The 26,110-nt window shown below is 51.8% G+C and overlaps 1 protein-coding gene across 1 annotated transcript in view; it reads left to right on the top strand.

Annotated features, from left to right (window-relative positions):
• Ksr2 (kinase suppressor of ras 2) overlaps positions 1-26,110 on the top strand; it is a 263,568-nt gene that overhangs the window by 110,146 nt on the left and 127,312 nt on the right. The window contains exon 5 of the mRNA XM_048785487.1: positions 11,476-11,672. Within this exon, the coding sequence (XP_048641444.1) occupies positions 11,476-11,672 (197 nt within the window). The remainder of the gene's footprint in view (positions 1-11,475; positions 11,673-26,110) is intronic.

Consider the following 26,110-nt stretch of genomic DNA (forward strand, 5'->3'; position numbering starts at 1 on the left):
ATATTTATAATTTTTACAAATTTTATTATTATTACTTTTTGGTCCTAGAAATTTAACCCAGGGCCACTTACCCACTGGGCCACATCCCCAGCTCTTTTTAATTCTTTTCTTTCTTTTTTTTTTTTGGTACCAGGGATTGAATTCAGGCACTCGATCACTGAGCCACATCCCCAGCCCTATTTTGTATTACATTTAGAGACAGTCTCCCTGAGTTGCTTAGTGCCTTGCTTTCGCTGAGGCTGCCTTTGAACTTTTGATCCTCCTGCCTCAGCCTCCAGAGCCACTGGGATTACAGGTGTGTGCCACTGCGCCCAGCCTATTTTTAAATTTTGAGATAGGGTCTCACTAATTGCTGAGGCTGGTCTCGAACTTGTGATCCTCCTGCCTCAGCCTCCCAAGTCGCTGGAATCACAGGTGTGCACCGCCACTCCTGACAGCAACCACATTTTTATATCCATCAATTAAATCTGAGATTGCAGCTAGCAGCTGAGGTAGAATGAGCCATTTGAGAAACAAAAATCCATCTCAAATTTGACCTTCAATTTGGTACTTCTTGAAAATAAAATAAAACATCATTAAAAATATTCAAGAACAATTGACCTCATCTTTCCATGTCTGTACCTGTGCTTTCTTCTTTCTGTCTTAGACTAAAATAAAGAGGAAAACCTTAGCATAAGTCATTTTAAAATCATGTTTTTTTTAATTATAAAAGATGGTTGTTACTCAATTCAACTGAAGGAGACAAGCTCCAGTGTAACCAAGCATCTACCCTAGTCCACAGCCACCAACCGGATCCTTCCAGAAGAGGTTTCTACATAAGTCCCCCAGCTCAGGAGGGTTCAACTTAGGAGTTTTTGCAACAGTGAAAAATGATGTGCGTTCAGTAGAAACCATACTTGGAATTCTGAAATTGGTCTTCCCGGGTTAGCAGTGTGTGGTGCCACCTCCTCTGGCAATGCTGGGCGGCAGCAGTGAGCTGTGGGTCCCAGTGGACCAGCACATCCTGGAGAGCTGGGCCCCAGGCACCTCCTGCCCTCCACCTCATGGCCCGGCCCTGGCCCAAGCCACCCTCCTCTCCTGCCTGGGTGACCCCAGTGTTCTCCTTTCAGATCCCCAATTCCATTCTTGCCTCACCAGGGTCAGCTGCAGGTCAGGCAGAGTGACCCCTCACAAACAGAATCCCCTCTCATCCCCTGTGTTCTTAAAGCCCCCAGGTAGGTTCCTCGGCTCTCAGAACACCACCCCATCTCCTGACGGAGGCAAACGAGGATCTGCAGAGATCTGGCCCCCCATCTCCAAACCTCACCTCCTCCTGGCTCCTCCTGGCTCTCCCCGAGGTGAGGTGACCTGCCCTGGCCTTGCTGAGGCCCATGGACTCTCCCTGTAGTTCTCTGGTCCCCTCATCCTCCAAATCTGTGCCAATCTGGCGTCTCCGTGGCATTCAGGCCTGCCCGCCACATCCCCGGAGTCGACTTCTGGTGTTCTCACCTGTTGGTCTGGGTGTGGCTCTAGTTGGCCTTCTTTATCGCTACAGTCCACTTACCTTATTGTCTTAGTCATATTTATCGGGTCATTATTGAATTCATATTTTGGGAAGACTCAACCATGCACATATTTTTTTTTTGGCCTCTTCCCACCTCCCTGTTATCATAAATGCCAGTGTTTCCCCCTGTCCTGATTCTTTTTAATGGCCACCTCGTTCCCACTGAACGGAATTACCATGATTTCATTGACCTACTTCAGCTGCTTCCCATCTTTTGCTAAGCGAAGTTGATCCCACTGTTGTAGGGAGACGGAAACCAAACTTGGAGCCAACAGGGGAGAGGGGAGAGAGCAACGGGATGGAGGGGTTGATGGAACAGGAGATCGGGGCACCCCTTCACCCCTCAGTCCCAGGAGCAGGCGAGGTTGAGGGCAGCGATGTCCAAAAGAAGTTTGGAAAGGTGCTCTAATCTGCTCTCTCGGCTGCAGCTGCCACTACCCACGTGTGACTTCTGGGCACCTGAATTGTGGCTGATAAACAGAATTTTAAATTTTATCTCGAAATTTTCAGATTGAATTTTTTTGCCGCTATCTAGAACAGCAAAGGTTTAGGCAAATGACTTTACGTTTACTGATGAAAGATATTTCCAGGGCCTGGCCCTGCATGATGCAGCCCCACCGTGGCCAGGAAGGGGAACAGGAGGAGAGGATGTTTGTTATTTAGACACCAAGGATCAAGAGACATTTTCCTCTGGAGGGACTGTGCACCCTAAGGAGGTCCTGGGGGCTCTCGGGCTGTTTTTCTGGATAAATACCCGAGGACAGGTAGTTTGGACGGAGATCAGCACATGTGTACTGTAAAGGGTCAGGTAGTGAATACAGTGGGGGCCAGAGGATCTCTCTCTGTGCAACCGACTTTGCTATTAAGTAGAAGAAGCCACAGACAACAGTAAATGAATAGGTCGGATCTTGTTCCAAGGAAACTTTATCTATTTAAAAAAAAAAGAGGGTGGGGAGCAGAAGGCTGGATATGGCCCCTACTTGGTTCATTGTTTAACAGCCCAACTGAGTCTGGAAGACCCTGGAGCTGCCCATTTGAACTCTCAGGCAGTCCCCCAGGGAACAAAAGGGGGAGCATATCCCGCCTTCACTGGGGCTTCCCGACCTCCACACCCAGCTCCGTGGTCAGCAGAGATGACCTGCACCTTGGAATTCTAATTTCTAGTGGGTCACACTGAAGTTGAGGTGTCTGCTGTGCTTTGTGACCCCCACCCCCCAACAGCCATTGAGTAGACTGGTAGGTGACCCCCCTACCACACTTTTGCTCCACGGCCAGGTCTGCGGGGCTGGACATAGGAAGCGGGGACATACAAAGGCCTCATCTTGTACTCCCCTTTTGTCTCCAGAAGGGCCTGATCCAGGGCCCTGGGCTTAGAGCATGCATGGTGGGTGTACGCCAGATTTGTAACCACATCTCCGAGCTTTGGTTTTCTCGTCTACAGAGAGGGTGTTACCATAGGACCTTCCTTAGAGGGTCGTTCTGAGGACCGCATGAGCTGATGCACACGGGGACTGGCACCTGGACACTAGTAAATGCCACCTGTGGGAGGCTGTTGATGGCAGCGCAGGCCAGGATGGCTCTGGAGGATGCAAAGGAGCTTGTTCTTGATTTGAGCCTTTAAGGATGTGCAGGGAGGCGGGTGGCATGCTAGAGAGAAGGATGGAGGAGCTCAGGTAGAGCAGGTTCAAGGTGAAAGGGAGTACTCAGAAAACAGTGGAGGTCAAGTGCCTTCACCAAGTAGAAAACTTCTTGGAATCAACAGATTCACCCTGAGAGAGGACCCCATCTGTGACACGGCTGGCCCAGTGCAGACCCCCGGTCAATTTCATGTGATTGTCACCACAACTTAGGGATGTCCCTCTCTGAAAAGTGAGGAGACCAGCTCAGAATGGAGAAGTAAATTGCTCAAGACCTCCCCCTGGTATAAGGGGAGTTGAACTGTCACCCAGGGTCATTTGATTCTCAGTCCCTGCTGAATGGATCATGGTGTTAGTCCACTGCCCTGGCTCATGGAAAACTAGCCTGTGCACTACAGAGGTCCCAGGAGCTGCTTGGATATCTGCCACTCTGAGAGCCACCGTCCCCCCAGCCAGATCCCACGACCACCTGGGAACCGATGCCTCTTGAGCCAGCCCGGTGTCTGCAGCTCAGTTTGGTGGGACAGGTGCACACAGGTGGTGCCTCTTCTTTGGCCTCTGAGCACTTCTGCTTTGTAGCTGGGGAAAATGGCTCTGCTTCTTACAAGGAATCTTGTCCCCAGCCCAAGTCGCTATATTAACACAGCAAGGACGATGACATATGTGTCTCACCCAGAAAGCAGTTTGTACAGATGTCTGGGACCCAGAGCAGGGGGGAAAGTCCCCGGGCTGGTGCTGGGCTGGAATGGCGTCTCATGCCATCGTGGGGACCCAGGCTCTGGGTTTGGACAAACTGGTCTAGGACATTGGTGCAGGGTGGGCTCAGTTGCTTCACTTGTAAGATGGAACTTAAGGTGGTGAGAACTCCCTGAGCAATCACCCAAAGTGTAGCTCAGAGGACTTTGCATACCAGGCATTTTCCTGGGCCTTGGAGACAACATTCACAAACCAGATGAAGACGGAAAATCTGTTCTAGTTGGTGGAGACCGAGAACAAAGGCAGAAGTGAACAACACCCTACAAATTATCACTCCATGCTGCTCAGCCCTGTGTGTGGCCCTGGTGGCTGCTCCACAAAAGGCAGCAGGTGTTTTTCTGATCTCAACCACGAGGCCAAAGCATCCCTTGAGATAAACGGACAGTATTAGTCAGCTAGGGATGCTGTAACAAAATACCGCAGGCTGGGCAGCTTCAGCAGCAGACGCATATCTTCTCACAGTTCTGGAAACTGGAAGTCCGGGACCGAGGTGTCAGCAGGGTCAGTTTCTCCTGAGGCCTCTCCCCTTGGCTTGCAGGTGGCTGCCTTTTGAATGTACGTCGCCTGGCCTTTTCTCCATGCTTACCTGTCCCCGGTGTCTCTTCCTCCTCTTACATAGACACTAGTCCTGTTGGATGAAGGCCCCACGTTTATGGGCCACCTCTTTTAAAGACCCTCTCTCCAAATGCAGTCATATTTGGAGGGACTGGGAGTTAGGACCTCCATTTGGGGGTGTGTTATAACTCAGTCCAAAACACGCAGTGCTGGTGAGACCTCGAGAGGGTCTTGGGAATAAGAGCAGCTGGAGACGGGATACTTTGACCAAACATTCTTCGCCCCTGGGAGAGCCGATCTCCATTCTCTACTTCTGCCAGCCGTGAACAAGGCTCCCATTCTCCACCTTCTCACCAATGTCTCTGGTTTCCCATTCCACACCCCTGCTCCCCGGCAGCCCTGGCCTGACCATCCTGGCAGGTTTGGAGATGCAGCTCAGTGCAGTCTTGACTTGTCATTCCCTAGTGACTAATTCCCTGGAGCAGGCTTAATGTGCTTGTTGGCCATGCATCTATCTTCCTGGGAGAAATGTCTGTTCAAGTCCTTCGCCCACTTTTTAATCGGGTTGCTTGTCTTTTTTTTATGATTGCTTGAAAAAGTAAAACCTTCATCAGCTATAACTTTTATACAGAAGCAAAGCACACAGTTTTTTTTTTTATGTACAGCTTGATGAATTTTTATCAGTAGACCCAGGTAGTCATCACCAAGACAAGACCAAGAACATTCTCTACCTTCCAGAAAGCTCCTGGGGTCCCCTTCCAGTCACAACCTCCTCAAGGTGATCACTGATCTGCCCCTCTCTTGCCATTGATTGGTTTAGCCCATCATTTTATATTTTCTTTTAAGTACCAGGGATTGAACTCAGGGGCTCTCCACCACTGAGCCACATCCCCAGCCCTATCTTATATTTTATTTAGAGACAAGGTCTCACTGAATTGCTTAGTGCCTCGCCATTGCCGAGGCTGGCTTTGAACTCGGGATCCTCCTGACTCAGCCTCCTGAGCTGCTGGGATGACAGGTGTGTGCCACCGTGCCCAGCTGTTTTGCCCATTCTTAAAATTTATATAAATGAAGCCTTAGTTCTGTTTGCTCTAACAAAATGCCATAGACTGGATGATGTGTAAATAAAAGAAATGTAGTCTCAGTTTTGGAGGCTGGAAGTCCAAGTTCAGGGTGCTGGCATGGTCAGGCTCTGGTGAGGGTCCTCTTCTGGACTCCTCTTTGAATTCTCGCCTGGTGGAAAGAGGAGTTGGGTCATGTGGCTGGGGTGGGAGTGTGTAGAACTGGCTCTTGGCCTTGGCTCTGCTGCAGGGGGATGCCTGCTTTGTGTCACGTGCTGAGGATACAGGCCTTTCTTGTACGGTAGGCACAGGCCATGGGGGAGAAGATGCTCATCCAGCAGGAATAAATGCAGAATTCTAACGGGGATACATTCTGTAAGAAAAGGCAGGTGCTGCAGGAAGCATATGTTACCAAGAGGTGGGACTAGTTCTGAGAGTTCAGGATGACCTCTCTAAAGAAATGGTGAGCCTTCCTTCAGCTTAAAGGAGGAGCAGGTCTCTACCAATGGGCAGGATGGGGACAAATGTCCCATATGACAAAAACAGCCTGTGCAAAGGTCCTGAGGTGGATGAGATCTGGTGTGATCAAGCACCAGCAAATGGCCAGAGCAGCTAGAGTAATGGAGCGACATGGGGATGGCACTAGAATTTAGACGGTAGTTTGGAGAGTCCTAGGAAGATGTTGTAGACAGAGGAAGGGAGACTAGTGGGAAACCTTTGGAAGGTTTTAAAACAGGTAGTGACGTGATATAATGTATGCTTTTTAGAAACCTGGCTTTGTTTGTTGAGCAGAGATACTTTGTAAACAATCAAAAGTGGGATCTGATTGTTCAGCCATAAAAAAAAAAGAATGAAGCCCAGATCCAAACCCGAAACACAGATGGACCTTGAATGCTTTTCTGCTTAGTGAAAGAGGCCAGACACAGAGGTTCCCTTAGCGTGCGGACCCCATCTGAGTAGTTCACATATTATGATCCCAAGTACATGAAATCTCCAGAATCAGCCAATCTACAGGGATAGAAAGCAGACCGGGGGTCGTGGGGGGCTGGCCAGGAGTGGACCCGGGAGTGAGTGGAATGGGTGAAAGGCTTCCTTTTGGAGAGATGAATGTCTGACTAGGTGGAGGGGGCGGTTGTGCAACATGTGGATGTGCTGAACGCCTGTGAATCGTTTGCTTTCAAGTGGTTAATTGTTAAATTATGCGTGTGAATGTCATCATCTCAATACAGCAAAAAAGTGGCCCCAAAAAGGGGGAAAAATGTGGACCTGAGATTCCAGCAAGGACCGGTCAGGCAGCAGCTCAGGTGGGGGAGGAAGGGAGGAAGGTGACTTGGAAATGGAGCCTCGTGAACCAACTTTTTCAGTTGATATTTGTCATTCTCAGGATCCCTTTAATAACCCTAATAATATCCTAATAGTCCTGGGCTATCCCACGTTTATTAGGCATCAGGGAAGGGGGCGGCACTTCCCTAGATGCCGGCTCTGGGAGAGCCTCTGCCTACTTGACCTTCCTAAGCATGGACGCCGACCCCTGAACGGGGTGTCTTTGCCCAACACGGATGTGCAGCCTCCGCTCATCCTGGCTCTGGGGCCCCATTTGGAAAGCCCTACGGCTCCCCCAGGGCGGATGTCCCAGAGGCTGTCGCTGACCCTCCTAGGATGTCCTTGGCCCCGTTTCCTGATAGGTGACTGGTGCCATGGACAGGTACTACTCTGCACAGACCGCGGGAGGCGCCATCCTGTGAGTGACACCCGCAGCACTCCCGGGAACCTTAGCTCACGGTCACCAGGCACAGCACGCGTGGGGCGCGAGGGGGGATGGTGAAGGTGGAGCACATCTCGTCTGTGAGAGCCTCCTTCGCGCAGGGAGGCCGTGGTGGGACTTCCTTCCACCCTGCTCTGGTCACTCATCCCCCCACCTCCTCTCCCATCTCTCTCCTTTCTTTCCTTCGGTCCCTCTTTCCACCCTACCGTCCTCTCTTTCTTCATTATGTCCGTCCATCTGTCCGTCTTCCCCTCTTCCTTCGCTCTCTTTCTCCCTTTCATCTCTGTGTCCATCCACCTGTCCATCCACCCCTCCTCTGCTCCATCTGCGGCCACCAGTTGGGAGTCAGCCTCTCTGACACCGCGGACCTTCTGCTAAGTGCTGCTGGTCAGAGCTGGTTCTCGCCGGGGTGTGTGTGGCCTCGTTGCCTGGTGGCTGGGTGCCTGGAGGCTCCTGTGGGTGTTTGGGAGATGACCGTGGCATCCCCGGGTCTGGCTGTGTCCCCCTCACTCATCAAGGGTGGTGGTGGTGGTGAGGGGGTTGTTGGGCGTTTCAGGGGAAAAACAAGAATTGGCTTCGGTTCCCGGTTCTTCAAGGCTGTTGCCATAGCTATAAAGACACGTGGTCCCAGCTGGTCATGGTGAGGTCAGTAACAGGCTCAGGGACCCTGCGCTTCCTGTAGGCTACCTCACACTCTCACAGTAGCCTCTGGGTGAGGGGCAAGTCTTCTCCCCACTGCCAGGTGAGGAAACCGAGGCTCACAGAGGGAGGTCACTCTCTTGAGGTCCCCATCAGGACTAGAGCCCCAATTGCTCCTATCCCAAAGCCTGTGAGCTTAAGCACTAGATGACACTCCTTTGGAGTTGAGGCTTCCTTTATCTTCACCACTGGACGCTCATGTGGAATGAGGTGCCCCCCTGCCTGCCTCCACCTGCTTCCCTCTCCTCCAGCTCTGGGCAGGGAAGAGTCAGTCAACGAGAGCTGCTGTAACAGGAAGCACCTGTCTGGTCCTTGCCACAGGACCCTGGGGGAGATAATAAGCAGGGTTGGCAGCCCCATTGCTGCGAGGGGGCGACTTGGCAGGCACACTGGGGCTCCTTCAAGTGCTGAGCGGCAGGCCTCCTGGAGAGTGTGACTTTTAGGCTGCCTGAGTTTTTAAATTAACAGTTTTCCTTGGCTCTTCCATTCAAGGAGGCTTTGCTTTGACCACCAGAGGGCGCTCAGCTCCCGGCTGCACAGGGTGGGGGTTTGGGAGAGGTGCACAGGAGGGGTGAGGGCAGTTGGGATGCAGTTTTAACCAAGCACCCTTCAACCAGCTCCTGGGGACAGGGAGCCGCGTTTCCAAGCTTTTCATTCATCTGGTGCCAAACTAGGGGCTGAGGGTTCAACCATGGGAACCCCACGGGTTCCTGTCCTTGAGGAGCCTACGATCCAAATAGAAATGGAATGAATGCCACGTGGCACGTGCCAGAGTGATCATTTAGGAAGCATCCAGCAACCACCTACTATGTGCCAGTGTCTGCGCTGATTGCCAAAAATAGGAAAATGAACTCTACATTTTCTGGGGGCTGAGATGAGAAATTGGAAAAACCAATTTGGAAAAAAAAAAAAAAAAGAATAGAAAACTACAGTCCGACAGATGTGGGGAACCGGGAATAAACATGGCCGCGTGGTGTCAACTCAGGCTGGGAGGGACGAGGGAGCACTAGAGAAGGCTCCCTGCAGGAAGAGTGGCCAGTCCATGCTGGGAGGGACTGGGGTCTCAGAAGGCTTCCTGAAGGAGGTGACATCAGAGCTAAGTCATCGAGGACAAAGAGGAGGAGAGTGTGTTCCTGGTGGTGGAGGCTCATAAGCCAAGGGTGAGAGGGTCAGAGGACCAGGTCACGGTGCGTGGGACATTAGGAACAGTAGGAACATTCGGTAAGAGGCCATCTTGCCATCTTGCCCTTCCTCTTTAGTCGCTCAAAACTGAGAGGGCTCAGAGCAAGAGAGAGGGAGAAGGACAAATGGAAATATCTACGTGGGGTTCTGGGGTGTTGTGGTGAAGTCCTCCAAGAGGAGAGATGGAGGAGCCTTCCGGGACTCTGCTAGAGGTCAGGGACCATGGGCTCAGGGTGGACAGTGGTCTGGAGTCAGGACTGACGGGGAGAGTCTGGTGTGGATACAGTTAAGAGACGGGCCACCCTTCCCCTGCCCTTTCCCTATGACCTGTCCTTTCTCTATGTCCTTGTCAGTGGAGAGAGGATAACATGGCATCCTCCTAGAGGTCATGGTGAGGCTTGGAATGAGACCTGAAAAGCCCCAGAGTCAGCCCCCGGGACACGGTCTGTATTCAAAGTAGCAGTAATAGTAGCCGTGGTCGGTGCTGTCGTTAATCTCACGATGAAGCGTCCTGCTTGGTAAACTGGACCGGTTTTAAAATGTCCACACCTGTGTCGAGGCCTCTCGAGATGCCCTCTCTGAGCTGCAGACCAAAGCCCATCAGCACCTGGCTGGAGTGCTTCTGCTTTTAACATTTCCTCCCCGTCTGTTTCTCAGTGTGAAGAGTCCTGTTGGAAATGGAACAACTTCACCTGCTAATTATCTGCTTGCAAGGAAGACGGACAGAGAGAAAATATGGATTCAAAAAGAATCCTGAAAACCCTGGCGTTTTTCTTTATTTGAGCATGGGACGTTGCGTAATCGCCAAGCCCCTCACCCCCCTCTTTTGAAATTTTTAGACATTTGAAGAATATGTTTGATTGAGCCCAACCTTGAGTGCGTACAAAAATATCATTCGTAAGATAGTTGATGATAGTTGGCGATAGTAAGACAGTTGGCTTCTGATTGGATATTAACAGTGGTAACACATTTCTGTTAATTAACTGTTTAAATATCACACCATTTCTTTCCTTCAGAGAGTTGTTATAAATTTCCTTATGTTTACAATTCCATGCACCTTGCCTTTTTTGTAGGGTTTTCCACGAATGCACTCTGTGGTAGACAGGGCAGACTCTTACTCAGCCCATTGGGGTTACAGGGTTGAGGTCAGGTTTCCCTCTTCTGTCTTCTCTCGAGTGGATTTGGAGCCGGCCATCGGTCAGAGGCTACGAGCTGAGGGTTTCTTCATTTTGCTGTTTAGAGATCATTCAACGAATATTTAAGTTCCTGTTAAATGAGAGGCGCTTGCTAGGTATGGGGGTTTTGTAGAATATCGCATCTCCTGGGTCTTAGAGAGTCTCTGAGATTAGGACCGAACTTTCTAGAAGTTTCCACATTGTTTTAGTTGCGTATACTTCAAAGGAATCCTCAGAGGGATCTCCCCAGGGTAGATAACAATCATGATGGATCCTGATACTTCAGACTGAGTAATTTACAGGGATTATTTTGTCTAATCTTCTCCACATCCTGGCAAAGAACTCTCTGATGGATAAGAGAGTTAAGTTTGCAGTGTGAAAATGATTCGCCTGAGGTTGGTGAAACCAGTCGTCAAAATCTGGAGAGTGTGGCCCTGTCCACCAGGCTACGGACACCCCCCCGGCATGTCCCCACCCCCAGCCCCCAAGTGTGGCTGGTTGCTCTCTGGTGGGAGCGGAGAGGAGGGCTGGGGGCGCACAGGGTCCCCTCTTGACATAACTTCACACATCTCCTGCAGCTGCCCTTGAGGGGCCTCATGGGATCCAGCCCACATTGTGGGGGGGGGCCCACTTCCTTCTGCACCCCCAAGATGGGTACCATCCAGAGCTCCTGGTCAGGGCTATGGATGCAGGACAGTGACTTGGGGACTGACGTCTCGGATGGGGTAGAGGCCACCTTGACACAGACCTCCTGAATGCACCGAGGTCCACGTCTTCAGACAGCCAGAGGACAGTGTGGGGGCTCGTGACCCTGAGAGCTCAGAGTGTGAGGTGGGAGATGCCCTTGGCCCTGGGCTCTTTAGAGCTTCTTGAGGGAGCAGGGTAGAAAGGATGGCTTGTCCCCTTAGCTGTCCTCTATGGTGGAACGGGCTTTTCGGTGGGGAACCCCCCCCCCCCCCGGCCCCCTTCTCTTTTCCTGGATGCTGTGGACCTTCTTGTGTCTCCCCTTGGGATTGGGACCCTCCAGGGGGAGACTCAAGCCTGGCCCTAATTCCGAGCCTGGATGGATACATTTCCCTGTGGTCTTCTCTCTCCCTCCCAGAGCCAAGAAGAAGAGCAAACCTTTGAACCTCAAGATCCACAGCAGCGTGGGCAGCTGCGAGAACATCCCTTCCCAACAGCGCTCCCCACTGCTGTCCGAGCGCTCCCTGCGCTCCTTCTTCGTGGGACACGCGCCCTTTCTGCCGTCCACCCCTCCTGTCCACTCGGTCCACACCACGGAGGCCAACTTCTCTGCAAGTAAGTCACCGCCCTGGGGCTGCACTGGCTGGGGGCAGGCGCGGGGACAGGGCGGCCACCTCTGGTCCCCAGCACTTTGGCTTTATGGGCCAGGTGCAGATGATCTGTTTCCCTCTGACACTCCCAAATCGCTCACTGATCAAGGCTCAGCCGGGGCCGCCACCTCCCCTGCGCACCTCTCACGCCCCTTTGGGTGGTTTTGAAGGGGGAGTGATTGGCAGGTGATCACCGGCCCGAGTTCCTGCTCTCTGATCCGCAGGTGTGGAGGGTGGCAGAGGAGCAGCTTTGCTCTCCCTCGGGTTTTTCTTAGCCACGGGGACGAGGTGGCTGTGATGAGGCGGTGTGTTTTTCCCTAGCTCGGGTCACCACGCGAAACCTTTGCATCTCAGAGATATATTCAGGTTCAAACTGGGCTGAGCGTGGCCTGGGGTGGTTTATGTTTTTGCTCTCACCAATTTTCTGCCGGAGACAGAGTTGTGATTACTCGGAGCGGAAATGGAAGTTTCTGGAGATGAAGGGCCGATGGTTCAGAAGGCTTTTAATCTCCTCTGCCCAGAGGCCCATTGTGATGAACGGGCGGGCACAGACAGGGTCAGAGGGGAGTCCCTTGAACACAGTCCGGCCGGTCCTCTGGCCAAGATAGCAATTTTGATTGATTGGTTTGCTCAGGAGAAGGAGGGGCCGCTAGACCGTGGAAAAAGTGACCCCTGCCCCTTCATACAGCCACGGGCTGTTCACGTCTTGCTGTCACTCTGGGTAAAGGAGAGAAATGTTTACTGAGCTAATCACCCACCCTCGGGAGCTCTGAGTTCTTGCAATTATTGATTGGATAGATGGATTGTTCCCATTGTCCAGATGAGGAAACCGAGGCTCTGGGGCAGCAGAAAACTCGCCCAAATTCACACAGCTGTCACGCACTTGAGCTGGGACTTAAATCGGGTTCTTTCTAATGCAGAGTAGATCAGTTCAACCATCAGATGTGATTCGAGAACCCAAATCAATCCCTCCAAGAAGGTCTTTCTCTAAATCTGGGAGTTTTATTTGTTGATTTACTTACGTGACATCTGACATCCGGCTGGATGTCGAGGCTGTCCCCTGGGAGTGAGCCTAGTTCTGACGTGTCTGACCTCCAGTGAGATGAGAGTCTCTCTGAGCCTCGGTCTCTTCTTCTGTGAAATGGGGATAATTATAGGTTTGCCACATACACAGTCGTGAGGACCAGCTGAGCTCATGCCTGTCAGGCATGACCTTGTCCACAGGGCCTGGCACACAGTAAGTGCTTAATAAATGGTGGCTGTCATCATGTTGCTTCTTAACTCCTTTCTCTGGTATTTACAGCCTCTGGCCCCCTGGCTACTGTGGCTAAATGCCGTCTCCCCACTTCTAGCCCTAAGAGTGCTTGGAACTGACCTTGGCATGACACGGAGCAGCAGCAGTCTGTCCTCGGGCATCACTATCCCATGAGTGAACATGAGGACAGTCCCCCTGGGGGTTGACTAGTGCTCTGCACGTTAGTTTGGGCCAGAGTATTTGGGTCCTGCCCCTGGCAAGGGGTCTTTGAGGATTCTCCACGGCTCCTGCCTTTCTGCCCCTGCTCTGGTGCCCACCTGAGAGGGAAGGTTGGTCTGTCCACCTTGGGCAGCAGCCAAGACCTTTATTCAAAGGCAGCTCCCAGCACTTGGCCCTTGGACCGTCCTGGCCTTTGTGGGTGAAGAGGTTGTCCTCTGACCTCCTGAAAAGGGACAGGATGGCATTGGTGTCCCCGTGGGATGAGCTGGAACCCCTTGGACCAGCCCCACATCCATTGATGCCAAGGAATAGCAGAAGGACAGACAGCCTGGAGGGTGGGACAGGCTCCAGTCGAAGAAACAGGAAGCTCTCTGCTGGAGCCCCAGTGCCACCAATGGCCTGTGTGTCCTTGTCCCTGCTGGCCGGGTGGACAGTCCTCACGTTCAGACTCCCCACGCTCTGGGAGGCCGGCAGCGAGCGCTGTTCGGGTTTACAGATGGGAGAGGAGCCCGGAGGGCGCCTGGCCTTGCCCCGGGCTGTGTCTTGAACCCAGACCCAGCCCTCGCCTACACCCCACCTCTGCAGCCCACCCAATTCCTTTCTCTCTCTGGGTCTCCGTGTCCCCAACTCTGCAAAAAGAGAGTCCACGGAGGCCCATTCCAGAGCTGGGGAATTTGGCCCTTCTGAGGCTCACCCCCAACCCACTTCCCCTCGCCAAGTCCCTGATCCTTTAGGATGCGGTTTGGAAAGAGCCCCTCGGCCAGGGCTGGATTCTTCTGCTTGTCTGGGTTCCCAGCCCCCCTCTACCCCGAGTACCGAGCCTCGGAGCCTCAGGGTGGCCGGCGGTCCTGTGTGGGCTGCGAGAAGGACGTCACCTCCTCGGGGCTCGCCCTACTCCCCTGGTGTAGGGGTGATGAGTCGGGGAAGGTAGGGGTGCCCCAGGAGCCCCAGCTCATGGAGGAAGCAGGGTTCTCCCAGGCTCCCAGCCCTCTGTGTTCTCGGGCTCACTCAGTAAGAATCAGGCACGGTATCCGACTCTCCTGTTCAGCCCTTATGTAAAGCAACTAATAAAACTCCCAGATTTGGACAAAGGCCTCCCTGGTGGATACTTGAGTCTCCAGACACCGACTCAGAAAGGAACTTGCTCCCTGAGAAGCAGCAGTGGGCGCACCTCTCCATGCTCACTGCGCAGACGGCCCTCACCTTACAGGGGAGTCCCGTCGACCCCTTGTAAATCCAAGATACTCCACTTCAAGGATGCATTGAACACGCTCACCGGACATCACAGCTTAGCGTAGCCACCATAACCCGCTCACGACACTAACATTAGCCTATATCTGGCAAATCATTGAGCCAAAGCTTAGTTTTAAAATAATTTTAAATTTGCTCTAATTAGTTATCCATGACAGTAGAATGCACTTTGACACATCCCACATAAATGGAGCATCACTTCTCATTCTTCTGGTTGTCTGTGATGTAGAGTTACACGGGTCATGTAACCATGTGGAATAAAAATGTCCAATTCATTCTACTATCCTTCCTCCCCCCAGGGCCCCCCTCTCCCTTTACTCCCCTCAGTCTAATCCAAAGTACCTCTATTCTTCCCTAGCGCCCCCCCCCCCGCATTGTGAATTAGCATCCTCATATCAGAGAAAACATTCAGCCTTTGGTTCCTTGGGATTGGCTTATTTCACTTAGCATAATATTCTCCAGCGCCATCCATTTACCGGCAAATGCCATGATTTCATTCTTCTTTAAGGCTGAGTAATATTCCATTGTGTCTATGTACCACATTTCCTTTATCCATTTGTCTGTTGAGGGGCTCGTAGGTTGGTTCCATAGTCTAGCTATGGTGAGTTGAGCTGCTATAAATATTCATGTGGCTGAGCCACTGTAGTGTGCTGATTTTAAGTCCTCTGGGTATAAACGAAGGAGAGGGATAGCTGGGTCAAATGGTGGTTCCGTTCCAGGTTTTCTGAGGAATCTCCACACTGCTTTCCGTGATGGTCGCACCAATCGGCAGCCCCACCAGCAACATATGAGTGTACCTCTTTTCCCCACATCCTTGCCAACATTGATTGTTGCTTGTATTTTTGACAAAGCTTATTTTATAAGAGAGTTGAACATCTCGTGTGGTTTATTAAATACTGTACTAATAGTGAAGAAACAGGCGGATCATATGAGCAGGCTTTGACTCCATCATCGAGTACAAAAATCAAATCAGGGCAGTTGATCCATGAGCCATCCTAAGTCAGGGCCCGTCTGTATTTATTCCATGCTGCTTGGGTCGGGGCTGAGGGTCGCCACCCATGTACCCCATTTGGGGTCCAACAAGCTGTGTACCTGTGGCTCTTCAGAGGGTCATCTCAGATCCCAAGTACATAGATGAGGCTGTCTCTAGGTACCCTAAAAAAAAAAGTTACTTTAGAGTGAAAAAGAGCCACCTAAATGAAAAGTCAATTGTTCATCATCCTTTATCACCAGCTGGTGGAAGGGATTTTGGGTTTGGAACAACTAAGCCGCTGCTGAACAGTCATTAGGCAAATCAGTGAACCTCCTGAGCCCTTTTTCTACCCCGCGAGGATGCAGTGAGGCTAAAACGAGGAGCACAGATAAATTTCCTAGCCCGGGGGCTGGTGCTCAGGGCGCTGCTGCGTCTCCATAAAGGGTGGGCGGGGAGCTATTGCTGTGTTAGATGATGGAGTCACTTGGAACAGGGGTGCAATGACAGTAATAGCCGTTGGCATTTATTCTGTGCTGACAATATTTCAGACGTCGTGCAAAGCAATTTCCTTTTATTTCATCCATGCTGCACCGTCCTCTAGAACCCAAGCACCATTATTATCCCCATTTTACAGATGAAGAAACTGGAGCTGGGAGAGTTTCAGTCACAAGCCCAGGGCTACAAGGTCAGGAAAGGTGAGACATTCGCACTCATCCTGAGTCCTTTAACCTTCAACTCGGGGCTGCGAGGGACAACACCATCTTCCCTGAACCCCTGGCTGCTCAGCAAGTGGGGAACTGAACTTGCTGAGTTTTTCTCTCCCGGTTGGAGAGTTGCCCGTCAGCATGCTGCGCTGGTGTAGAGAGCAGCACCCACGCTGGCTAGCCACTCGTCACCCCTCCTGGGCTCTCTTTTAATATTCATGACATCCATGGGCCCAGGTGCTGGCCATCCCCGTGGGGGCCAGGCAGCTGCCCACAGTGGCCAGGAAGCCAGCCGCGGGCAGCATCTGCGGCTCTTTCATCCTGGGTGTCCGGGTCAGGGCTGGGGTTTCTTTGTTAGCTGCCCTGGGGGTGGAGAGCTTCAGGGCAGCGGCTGCTGCGGGGAACAAGTGGCCGATGGGTCTGGAACTTTCCTATTTGGATCATAATGGCACCAGCTGGAGCTGAGACAGAGGCATTAGTCTTAGGAAGTATTCGCTTTGCAATGTTATCTGGAAAGAGCACGTGCCCTCATCCGGGGCTGTCATCCCGGGTCCTCTCTGGGTCCCATTCTTGGTCCCGCAGACGAGGTGAGGAGCACAGACCCCGGGTGGAGATGTGCCCTGTCCTGGAGTTTTGTCGTGGGGACAGAGCAGGGAGCCGTGAGGAGCCAGGAAGCCCAGTGGCGCATCCCGGGCTCAGGCAGTCACTGGAGGGTTCTGAAGAGTCTCGGGATGGGGCTGATTGTATAATGGGGTGTAATGAGGCTTGAGGCCGAGGTTCATTACCCCGCAGCAGAGGGGGAGGAGAAGCGCGTGTCTCCACAGAAGTTTGCGCCTCCACCATGGACTCGGCTCAGAATCGAGAGAGGTTGGGGGTGATTTGGGCCCATCCCGGCTGGCGCAGCGGCAGCAATTCTCAGGACAGAATGTGTCTCTCACCGCGGTGACACAAAGGACTTTGCTCCCCAAGGATGAGCAAGAGGGGCAGTTGGCATTGGTGCTGGTACCCCCCACCATGGACCCAGCCGATGCCGTACTCACCTTGCCCTATTTTGGAAACTCAGTGTCTAGCAGGTCCCCAGCAGGTACTGCCCATGGCTCCACCCCAGTGTCCCTGTCTAAGTGCTCCACAGGCATTAAGATACACACACCTGCAGGCAAAGTGGTTCGGAGAGGTCCTTCGTAAAAAGCACTGGTCCCTGGCATCCCCTGTCCCCCGCCCCTCCCAACCTTCCTTCCCAGAAACAGCCCCTTTTAACCCCTCTGTGTCCAGTCACAGGGTGGTCACCTCCACCCTGTAAACTGGGTTACCCCAGGGGGGAAATTGTGTTCCAGACCACCACCAGCAGCAGCAGCCTGTGCTCGTTAGAAATGCAGATTCTTGCCCTCCTCCCGGGTCCCAAACCTACTGAGTCAGGAGCTCAGAGCAGGGGGCCGGCAAGATGAGTTCCCACGAGCCTCCCCCCCAGGTGGGGGGGTCCTGCAAGCCAGCGCTTTGGAATCACTGGGCCATGGGACAATTGATTTTTAGTTTCTCATTTTTGAAATCAGCGCTTACGTATCATGGCTTCTACATCTGCAAACCAGCCAACGGAGAATCAAAGATATTTACCAAAAAAATCCATCTGCACTGAGCGGGTGCGGACCTTTCCCCTCGTCACTGTGCCCTGGACGCTACAACGTAGCAACGACTTCCGTAGCTGGGACACTGTAGCAGGTGTGATGGGCGATCTGGAGGTGGTTTTCGTACCCAGGAGGATGCGTGGGGTTCTGGGCAAACGCTGTACTGTTTTCTACCAGCGAATTGAGCATCCTCCGTTTTGGAATCCACGAGGGTCCCGGAATCAATCTTCCATGAATACGGAGGGGAAACTGGGATTCCAAACTGCAGGAAAAGTGGCATAATAATATCAAGAACTTAGTTTTTAATATTTTTCCCTTTCTTTCTCTCTCTCTTCCCCCCTATTTCTCTCTCTCTTTCTCATTTTTGCAAACCTTTTCAGACTGCGTTGCCTGTTCGCTTAGACCCTTCCATAACCACACAGAGCTCCCAAATTCAGTGCACTTAACATTGGACCCGTATCTCCCTCTGATCACATTCAGTTTCAGCGACTGCCCCGTTGGATCCTTTACAGAAAATTTTCCTCCTGGGACAGGGCACCATCCAGGGTTTCATATTGCATTCGGCCGTCCAGCCAGAGTTTCTCGGTCTGTCTTTGTTGTTCATGACTTGGACACGGTCAAAGAGAAGGACCAGCTACTTTACAGGACGTCGGGTGCTGCCTTGCGCTGGGTCTGGGTGGGGTGTCTGCACCTGGGGGCCTGTTTCTGCTTCCTGTGTGACATCTTTGCAGAAAATCACCCTGGGCCGGAGCGGGAGACCCAGGACCTCCCTGCACCTACTGTCCTACCTGCGGCTCTCCAGGTGGCCGGGAACCAGCCCTCACCTTCCTGGGGATGCTCTGTGATGAGAGGGGGCTTGATCCAGACCTGGCCTTGTCTCTTGTCACTAAGGGTGTACAGAAGGTGAAGCCAGAGGCTAGCGCTGCTGGAGAGGCTGGAGAGGGGTCTGCCTTTATCTTTCCAGAGTCATGTCCACCCTCTCTGTTGCGGTTCATTTGCAGCCGTGTTGGACGAGGGAACTGTGAACCCCAAAGTCATGCCCATCTTCAAGCTCTTGCTCCCTGTGGATGGGCCCTGACTTGGAAATGCAGTCTTTGCAAGTGTCCTCAAGTCTAGATGAGGTCACTAGTGTGGGCTCTGATCCAACCTGCCTAGTGTCCCGAGGAGAGGAGAGCGACTTGGACAGAGACCCACCATGTACCCTATAAAGATGGAGGCTGAGATAGGAGTGAGGCGCCCACAGCCTGGGGGCACCAAGGGTTGCTGGAGCCACCAGAAACTGAGTGTGAGAGCAGCAGGGGGTAGATTCTCCTTCAGGACCTCCAGAAAGAGCCAGCCGCGCTTTGGAAATCAAGAGCCCCTTGGTTTGGGACCTCCACAACAGGGTCACAGTGAGTACATGGCTCCTGTTTGAAGCTGCCCAGCTGGCCACTTGCTCCATGGCCCTAGGAGACCAATGCAGAGGTCCTCCTCCCTCTCCTCTTCCAAACAAGACTAAGGGAAAGTCGGCACCGGGCCAGTCCGTACGATCATGGCACCGCAGGCACACGCGAACGCTGCCCAAGGTCACCTTAGATATTCCTCCAACAGGGCTACTCTCCCAGACACCTTCGGGTCCTGAGGAGAACAAAAGAGTTAAGCTGCTGGTTGTGAGGGAGGGAAGAAAGAGGTAAGAGCCCTGGCCTTAGGATGGGGTCAGCCTGCGTCCCAATCTTATTTTTGACGTTCATTAGCTAACCTCTCCCAGCCTCACTTTCTCCACCTTTAAAATGGGCACATGATACCTTCCTCATGAAGTGGGTATTAGGATGAAATAGAAGGATGCCGGGCACCATGCTGGGTGCACAGGAGCCCTCACCCATGTGGTGTTGGGGTTCAGGTCAGTTTTGGGACCTCGTTGTTTTCTTCAGGACGACGCCCTGAACCCACCATACCTGAAGGCTGTCATTGGCATTGATTGAATCTCTAATGTACAAAATATGATACTGAGTGTCATAAAGGAGTCAAGGAAGTGGGTGTCACAGTCCCTGACTGCAGAGAGCTTGCAGTCCAGTTGGTTGGACACTGTGGGGGACAGAGGCACACTGGGGCCGTCTGTGTTTTCCTCTCAGGGCTGCAACCCTGGTTGTGTGGCTCTTGTCGGATCCCCCAGTACCGCAAAGCCCCAGTTTCTTCATCTGGCCAGTGAGTATAGGGCTGTACCCACCTATGTCCTTGAGCAGCTGTCAGGGGACATAGATGCTGATCCACAGGAAGAGCGTGGATCCCTTTGACAAATTGTCCCTTTTCTGTGTACTTGAGATTCCATTTCCAGAGCATGTCCCTCCAGAGGGAGCCCCGTGGACTTTCAGCTCCCCATGAATCAAGAAGGAACCGCTTCTAGCCTGGTGGCTTCCAGACTTGGCTGCACATGCACGTCACCTGGGTAGCTTTATAAACTTCCAGTGCTCAGGCTGCCCTCCAGCCTGGTGACCTCAGAACCCCTGGAGACCTGGGCTCCGGCAGTAGTGCTTTTCAGTGCATCCTGGGGGGTGGCAGTGCGCAGCCAAGGTTAAGCACCGGCACGCCAGAGCGGCCAGCGGGCGACAGCAAGCCCCTGCAGGATTTCCTGAGCACCTCCAACCTCAGCGTCTGGACTGCAAATTTGCTTTTCTCATCTCAAACCGTATCCAAGCCCCACAGATAAAAAGATGACAGGGTTTGGACTGTGCTGTGATCTCGTGTAGTTTGCAGGTGCGAAGGTCCTGCAAGGCCACTGTTTGCTGGTGACGTTGCTGCAGGCGGATGCTGATTTCTGACAGGTTATCTGGTGCCCTGGCTCCATCTTCAGCCCAGCTGGCCCCGAGCCATGGAATCGTTGGCCCCCTATGAGAGAGGGGACCCGGGCGCTTTGCAAATCCTGGGTTTCTAGACCAACTACACGCACGTCTCTGTCTCGTTCCTTGACGACTGATTCTGTTCTCTGAGGCCAGGCCCAGCACCTGGGTATTTAATAAGCTCCTGTTGAACTGGGACCAAAAAGAGAGCCCAGAGGGAGGGTTCAGGCCTGGTTATATTTTTGCCAGCGACCAGACACCTGAGAAAAGGGGGACACCATAGTGAGCATTTCCACAAAGTATGTTTGTGAACTTAATCAACATCCCTTGAGTTTATGGCCGTATCCTGTGGACCTTTTTGGTGTTCCATGTCCTTTTTAAAAAAAAAAAAAATGAAATGCTGGTAATGGTAAAGTGTGATTGTTTTTTATTTAGGGTCTTTATTTGGGGAAGGCCGTTGCTAACTTTAGGCAATTCTCTATTTATTTATTTTATTGATTCATAAAATTCAAGTCAGAAATGGTCTCAGTCTGTTTTCTATGCTATAACAAAATACCCGAGGCTGGGTGATTTATGAAGAAAAGAAGTTTTTTTAAGCTCATAGTTCTGGAGTCTGGAAGTGTAAGAGCAAGGAGGGCTTTGTGCTGCTTCAGTGCATGGTGGGAAGCAGAAGGACAAGCAGGCACAAGTGGAAAAGAGAAAAGGAGCTGAACTCTGGTGACAGGTAATACATCCCTATAAGAAAGGCATTGATCTTTTGGGAGGGTGCTGCCCCATGACCCAGACACCTCCCACTAGGCCCCACCCACAAATATGCTGCCATGGCAATCACGTTTCAACATAAGTATCAGAGGGGACAAACCATATTTAAATTGTAGCAGAAACTATGTTTTTTTCTAGATGGGAGTCTTAAAACGTTCTTACACTATTTAGCAATAAAAGTTCTCCGCAAAAAGGAATCTTACCTAGAACCCCAATTCACGAATAAGACATAATACGTGAAGCAGGGAGGGTCTGGTGTACCATTCTCTGGGCATCCTTTCCTTCTGTCCCCTAGCAAGTGGCTCCTGAGACATCTTGAAATCTATTTAGAATGGGTGTAGTGGTGCACCTGCCTGTCACCCCAGCAGCTCAGGAGGCTGAGACAGGAAGATCTCGAGTTCAAAGCCAGCCTCTGCAAAAGTGAGGCCCTAAGCACCTCAGTGAGACCCTGTCTCTAAATGAAATACAAAATAGGGCTGGGGATGGGACTCAGGGGTCGAGTGTCCCTGAGTTTAATCCCTGGTACCAAAAAGTGATTAAAAGAAAATTGATTCAGAAACTAGGATTTTATTCAGAGTCCTTATGAGATATTTCTTTAAGTGTTATGAATGAGGTCATCTACATGGATGAATATGTCAAAATGAACCCCACGATCGTGTGCAGCTGGTTAACGAAAAGGGCCCTTCCCCCATCTTCCCATTCAACCAACCACATCTCCCTGGGTTGGAGGCCAGGGCTCTCTGTCCTTACCCACCATCCCGACTGCCAGCGGGGATAGAGATGAAACAGCCAGTTGTGACCGTTTACCTGGCTTTGTGGGGTCGTCCCCCCCCCCCGAACCCCACAGGAGCAGTGGAGAGGAGCCAAGTTGATCTGGGGACATGATTTCAGAGGTTCAGTCCGTAGTGGGCCATCTCCATAGCTCTGGGTCCAAGATGGCCCAGAATCTCACGGGAGAGGAGCATGACCCAGGAACACAGCTCAGGACACGGTAACCGGGGAGACATAGGAAATAAGGGAATGGGCAAGAGGAAACGCAGTGGGGGGCCAGGGAGGATTCCTCGAGAGAGGGCCAGGCAGTGAGACCTAAAGGCTGAGCCGGAGTCGCCAGAGAACGACTGGGGACGGACGGAACAGCGTGGAGGGCAGAGGGAACAGCCCTGCTCAGAGGCCAGGGCCCCTGTGGGGAGGCAGAGCTCTGGAGTCAAGTCCGCAGGAGGCCGGAGCCAGGTCTGGGGTTTGACTCCACATCCTGGATCTAATCGCAGCCCCTTAGGGGGGCTGTCCAGTCTCAGGCTCAGGTGTGAACGCACCTGTGCCCTTTACTCCTTCCCTAAGGGCCACTTCTGCTGGCTGACAGGAGCATCCACTGGGAATTGTCCCCCGGAGACAGGAGCTCAGAGTGGTCCTATTTAGCCATCGGGCCATTGCAGAATCATGAGTGCAGTGAAGTCGAGGTCGTCCTGGGAGTGGGGTGGACTTGGGTCCAAAGTGATGTGTCCTAGAAGAAGAGGGGAATTTGGATGGAGGAACCCAGGGAGGTGACCAAGAAGGAGGCCCTGCAAGCCAGGAGCGCCAGGAGGGAGGAGAGGAGACCCCTTCCCTGGTCCTAGAGGGAGCTCCGTCTTGCGGGGGAAGGCAACATCTGGCCTCCGGCCTCGCGAGGGAATGCGTCTCTGTTGTTGTGAGTCACCCAGTTTGTGGCACTGGGTTGTGACAGCCCTGGGGACTCAGGCAGCGTTTCCAAGGGGCCCGTCTCCAGCCCAGAGTCCTGTGAGTACCTTGCTAATGAGCCAGCCTCCGGTGGCCAGATCGGTCTGGGAGTAAACGGGGTGCTCCGGGACAAGTGACAGGAACTCTCCTCAACTGTGAAATTGCCCGTCCATCACTGTGTTCCGATGATCACCTCCGGATGGCCCCCTAGTGACCATAAGGAGTTAAGTGCCACTTTCCCAAAATGCCCCATGGCTCTCTGGGTGGCCATTTGCTTTGGAGGAGAGTCTGACTCGCAGCCGCTGCGGGGGCTCTTGGCAGAGGTGGGGGCGGGAGCGGATTAGTCACAACCGCAGACTCCCGGGTCTACACTGCCTGCTCCGTCACAGGAACATTTTCCCAGTTAAAATGAACTCCATCAGAATTCTTCTTGGCTTTCTCTGGTCACCCCACTTTCAAGTTCAGTGATAAACTCAGTCAGGTACTTCTTGATTCGGAAAAGCCCCCCATCAGTTTGATGGTGGAAGGAGTATTGAATGCATTCAAAACCTTCCAGTGTGGCCCGGGCTGGGCCATTCCTGGCTGTGCAGCATGGGGCAGGTTCCTCAACCTCTCTGTTTCCCCACCTGGAAGTGAGGTTCTACTTCTCTCCCAGCAGAACGACAAAGAGGAGACTCGAGAATGGACTGCAGAGAGGGCTAGTCCCCTGGGGGAGGCTGTTTCAGACATTTCCTAGTGTGGGCAGGCACCCGATCCCGCATCTGTTTAGGGGTTTGTGGTGGGAAGCATCCATTGATGGGTGGGTAAGTCTCAATGGTTTTTGCTTTCTACAAAATATTTTAGAGACAGTGTTACAAATTAAAAGTTGTGTATCCACATATACGTGTGTGTATGTGTTTGGGATATAAACCGGTGTTTCTGCTTTTCCTAGAACTAGCATATTTCCTGGTGCACAAAATTTAAGGGGTGGGGCAAGGAAACTCCGACACCACGATAAAGCTCTCTTTAGTGAAATTCTTCAAACAACCAAGCAGGCAAACTACGTGGGCCAGCCTCCTGTTGGTGTCAATAAAGTTTTATTTGAGCTGGGGCCGGGATTAGGGACTGACAAGGGAAGCAAGCTCATGTGGGCTCAGGGTTGACTCCTCTGTTGAAATAAAACTTTAATCCTTTCTTGACCGTGGTTTGCTTTTGCATTCATATTGATTTTTTAAAAGCAAAATGTTACATTGCAATATTTTAAACTGGTTCCCTGAGATTTTTTTGGTTACCTCCTGAAGCTAATGCCTGATTCTTATCCTAGCCCTGATAAAATGAATGTGCACTATCAGTACTGAACTTGAACTTGAGAGGTAGAACATCACACGCTTCCGTGTGTTCCTCGACCAACTTCTTCCTTTCCCCTAAGAGATGGTACGGGCCTGGATTGGTTTTTCTGCTTTGTCTTTCTATGTAGGACATGTCACATGTACATGCCCCAAAATATCTAGCAGGGCTTTGTATATTTCTGTACTTTATAAAAACGTCATACTTCACATAGTCTGTGGCTTTTTTTCCCCCTGAATATTCTGCTTTAGAAGTTTGTGTAGGTCTCCTTGAGTAAAGTTTATTTATTTATCTATCTTGGGCACTGCGGATTGAGTCCAGGGGCACTTAACCACTGAGCCACATCCCCAATCCTTTTTATGTCTTGGACAGGATCTCACTAAGTTGCTCAGGGCCTCGCTTAGTTGCTGAGACTGGCCTCGAACTTGCGATCCTCCCACCTCAGCCTCCAGGGTTCCTGGGATGACAGGTGTGCGACACCCCGCCCGGCAGGTGTATTTATTTTTATGCCATAACAGATGGTGCTGCCCCAACCTCAAGATGCATATTTATCACTACAGTTTAGCACCTCTAAAACCAGGCTCTGATTTGCCATCTACAGCCCCTCACAGTGGCTGTCTGCCTGGCGGGCTTTGGTGGCAGTTGTCACCGTGTGCCCATCCCGTGTGCGGACGTGACTCCTCATAACGCTGTCACTTTGGGGTGTTGTGCATTGTTGATCTCACAGGAGCAGAGTGTCAATGGAGTCTGTGAGGTTTTCAACATTATGGCAACCGTGACTTGGCTTTAGAAAAAAAACATTGTACGTAGAAAGGTGTGGGGACAGAGCAGCAAGAGAGATAATAAATTGTCTGAAGAAGCTTAAAAGGATCTTTAAATAGTATGAGAGGAAAATTGCAGTGTGAGAAAGCACTATGCCTTGAAGGGACTGGCAACCTCTTCCTCAGTGGTTCATAAATCTCTTCTGGACCTTAGTCAGTGACATCTTGAAGTCATGAAACACGGTGACATTCCCTTGCATGAACAGCTACAATTAATTCCTGCATTCCTCGGTGGAAGGACATGCGTTCATCCCCCCCACACACATTCTTTCCTTGTCTCCCTCTCTCTTTCCTTTTTCTTTTGTAACTCGTAGGCATCTTTGGGTGCTCTTCGGATGCACCTGAACATTTAGCACAGTTTTGCACATTTCTCGGGTGCCACCAGTCACTGGGGAATGGATATGACAATACTGACGACTGGCCTCCATCCCGAGCCTCCTGAATCAGACTTCTCCAGGGAGAGGCCTAGGATTCACTCCTTGATCCAAGCACCTTTAGTTTTGACCAGGAAGGTGTTGGAAAGAACAATCTAGAAATAATCCCCGGAGCAAATCTGCCGCTCTGCGTTTCCGATTGCCGATGAGGTCAGGGATCTCCTCACCAGTCTCTTATGAAACACTCAGGCTCGCTCACCAGGAAACGCCTGGGTCACTTGCTTTTTCTTTCCCGACTAAGTGACTTCTCTCTTTCTTAGTGATTTTAGACACTGGAAAGGTATCCTGGATTCTAATTCTTTGATGCGTGTGTGGAAAATTCCTGGTTTGTATCAGGCCATCTCCCGTGGTCTGTTCTGATGGAGAGGTATTTTTGATATCCATGCAGTCCAGTGTCTCATTTTTTTTTTCCTTTATAGTTTGTACTTTAAAAAAAAATCTTAGTAAATTCTCCCCCCCGCCCCCCTGCCGCTCGCCTCAGTGTCAGCCATGTTGTCTTCATTCATA

Source organism: Marmota marmota, unplaced genomic scaffold (assembly GCF_001458135.2).
Source record: "Marmota marmota marmota unplaced genomic scaffold, marMar, whole genome shotgun sequence".
Classification (NCBI taxonomy): Eukaryota; Metazoa; Chordata; class Mammalia; order Rodentia; family Sciuridae; genus Marmota; species Marmota marmota.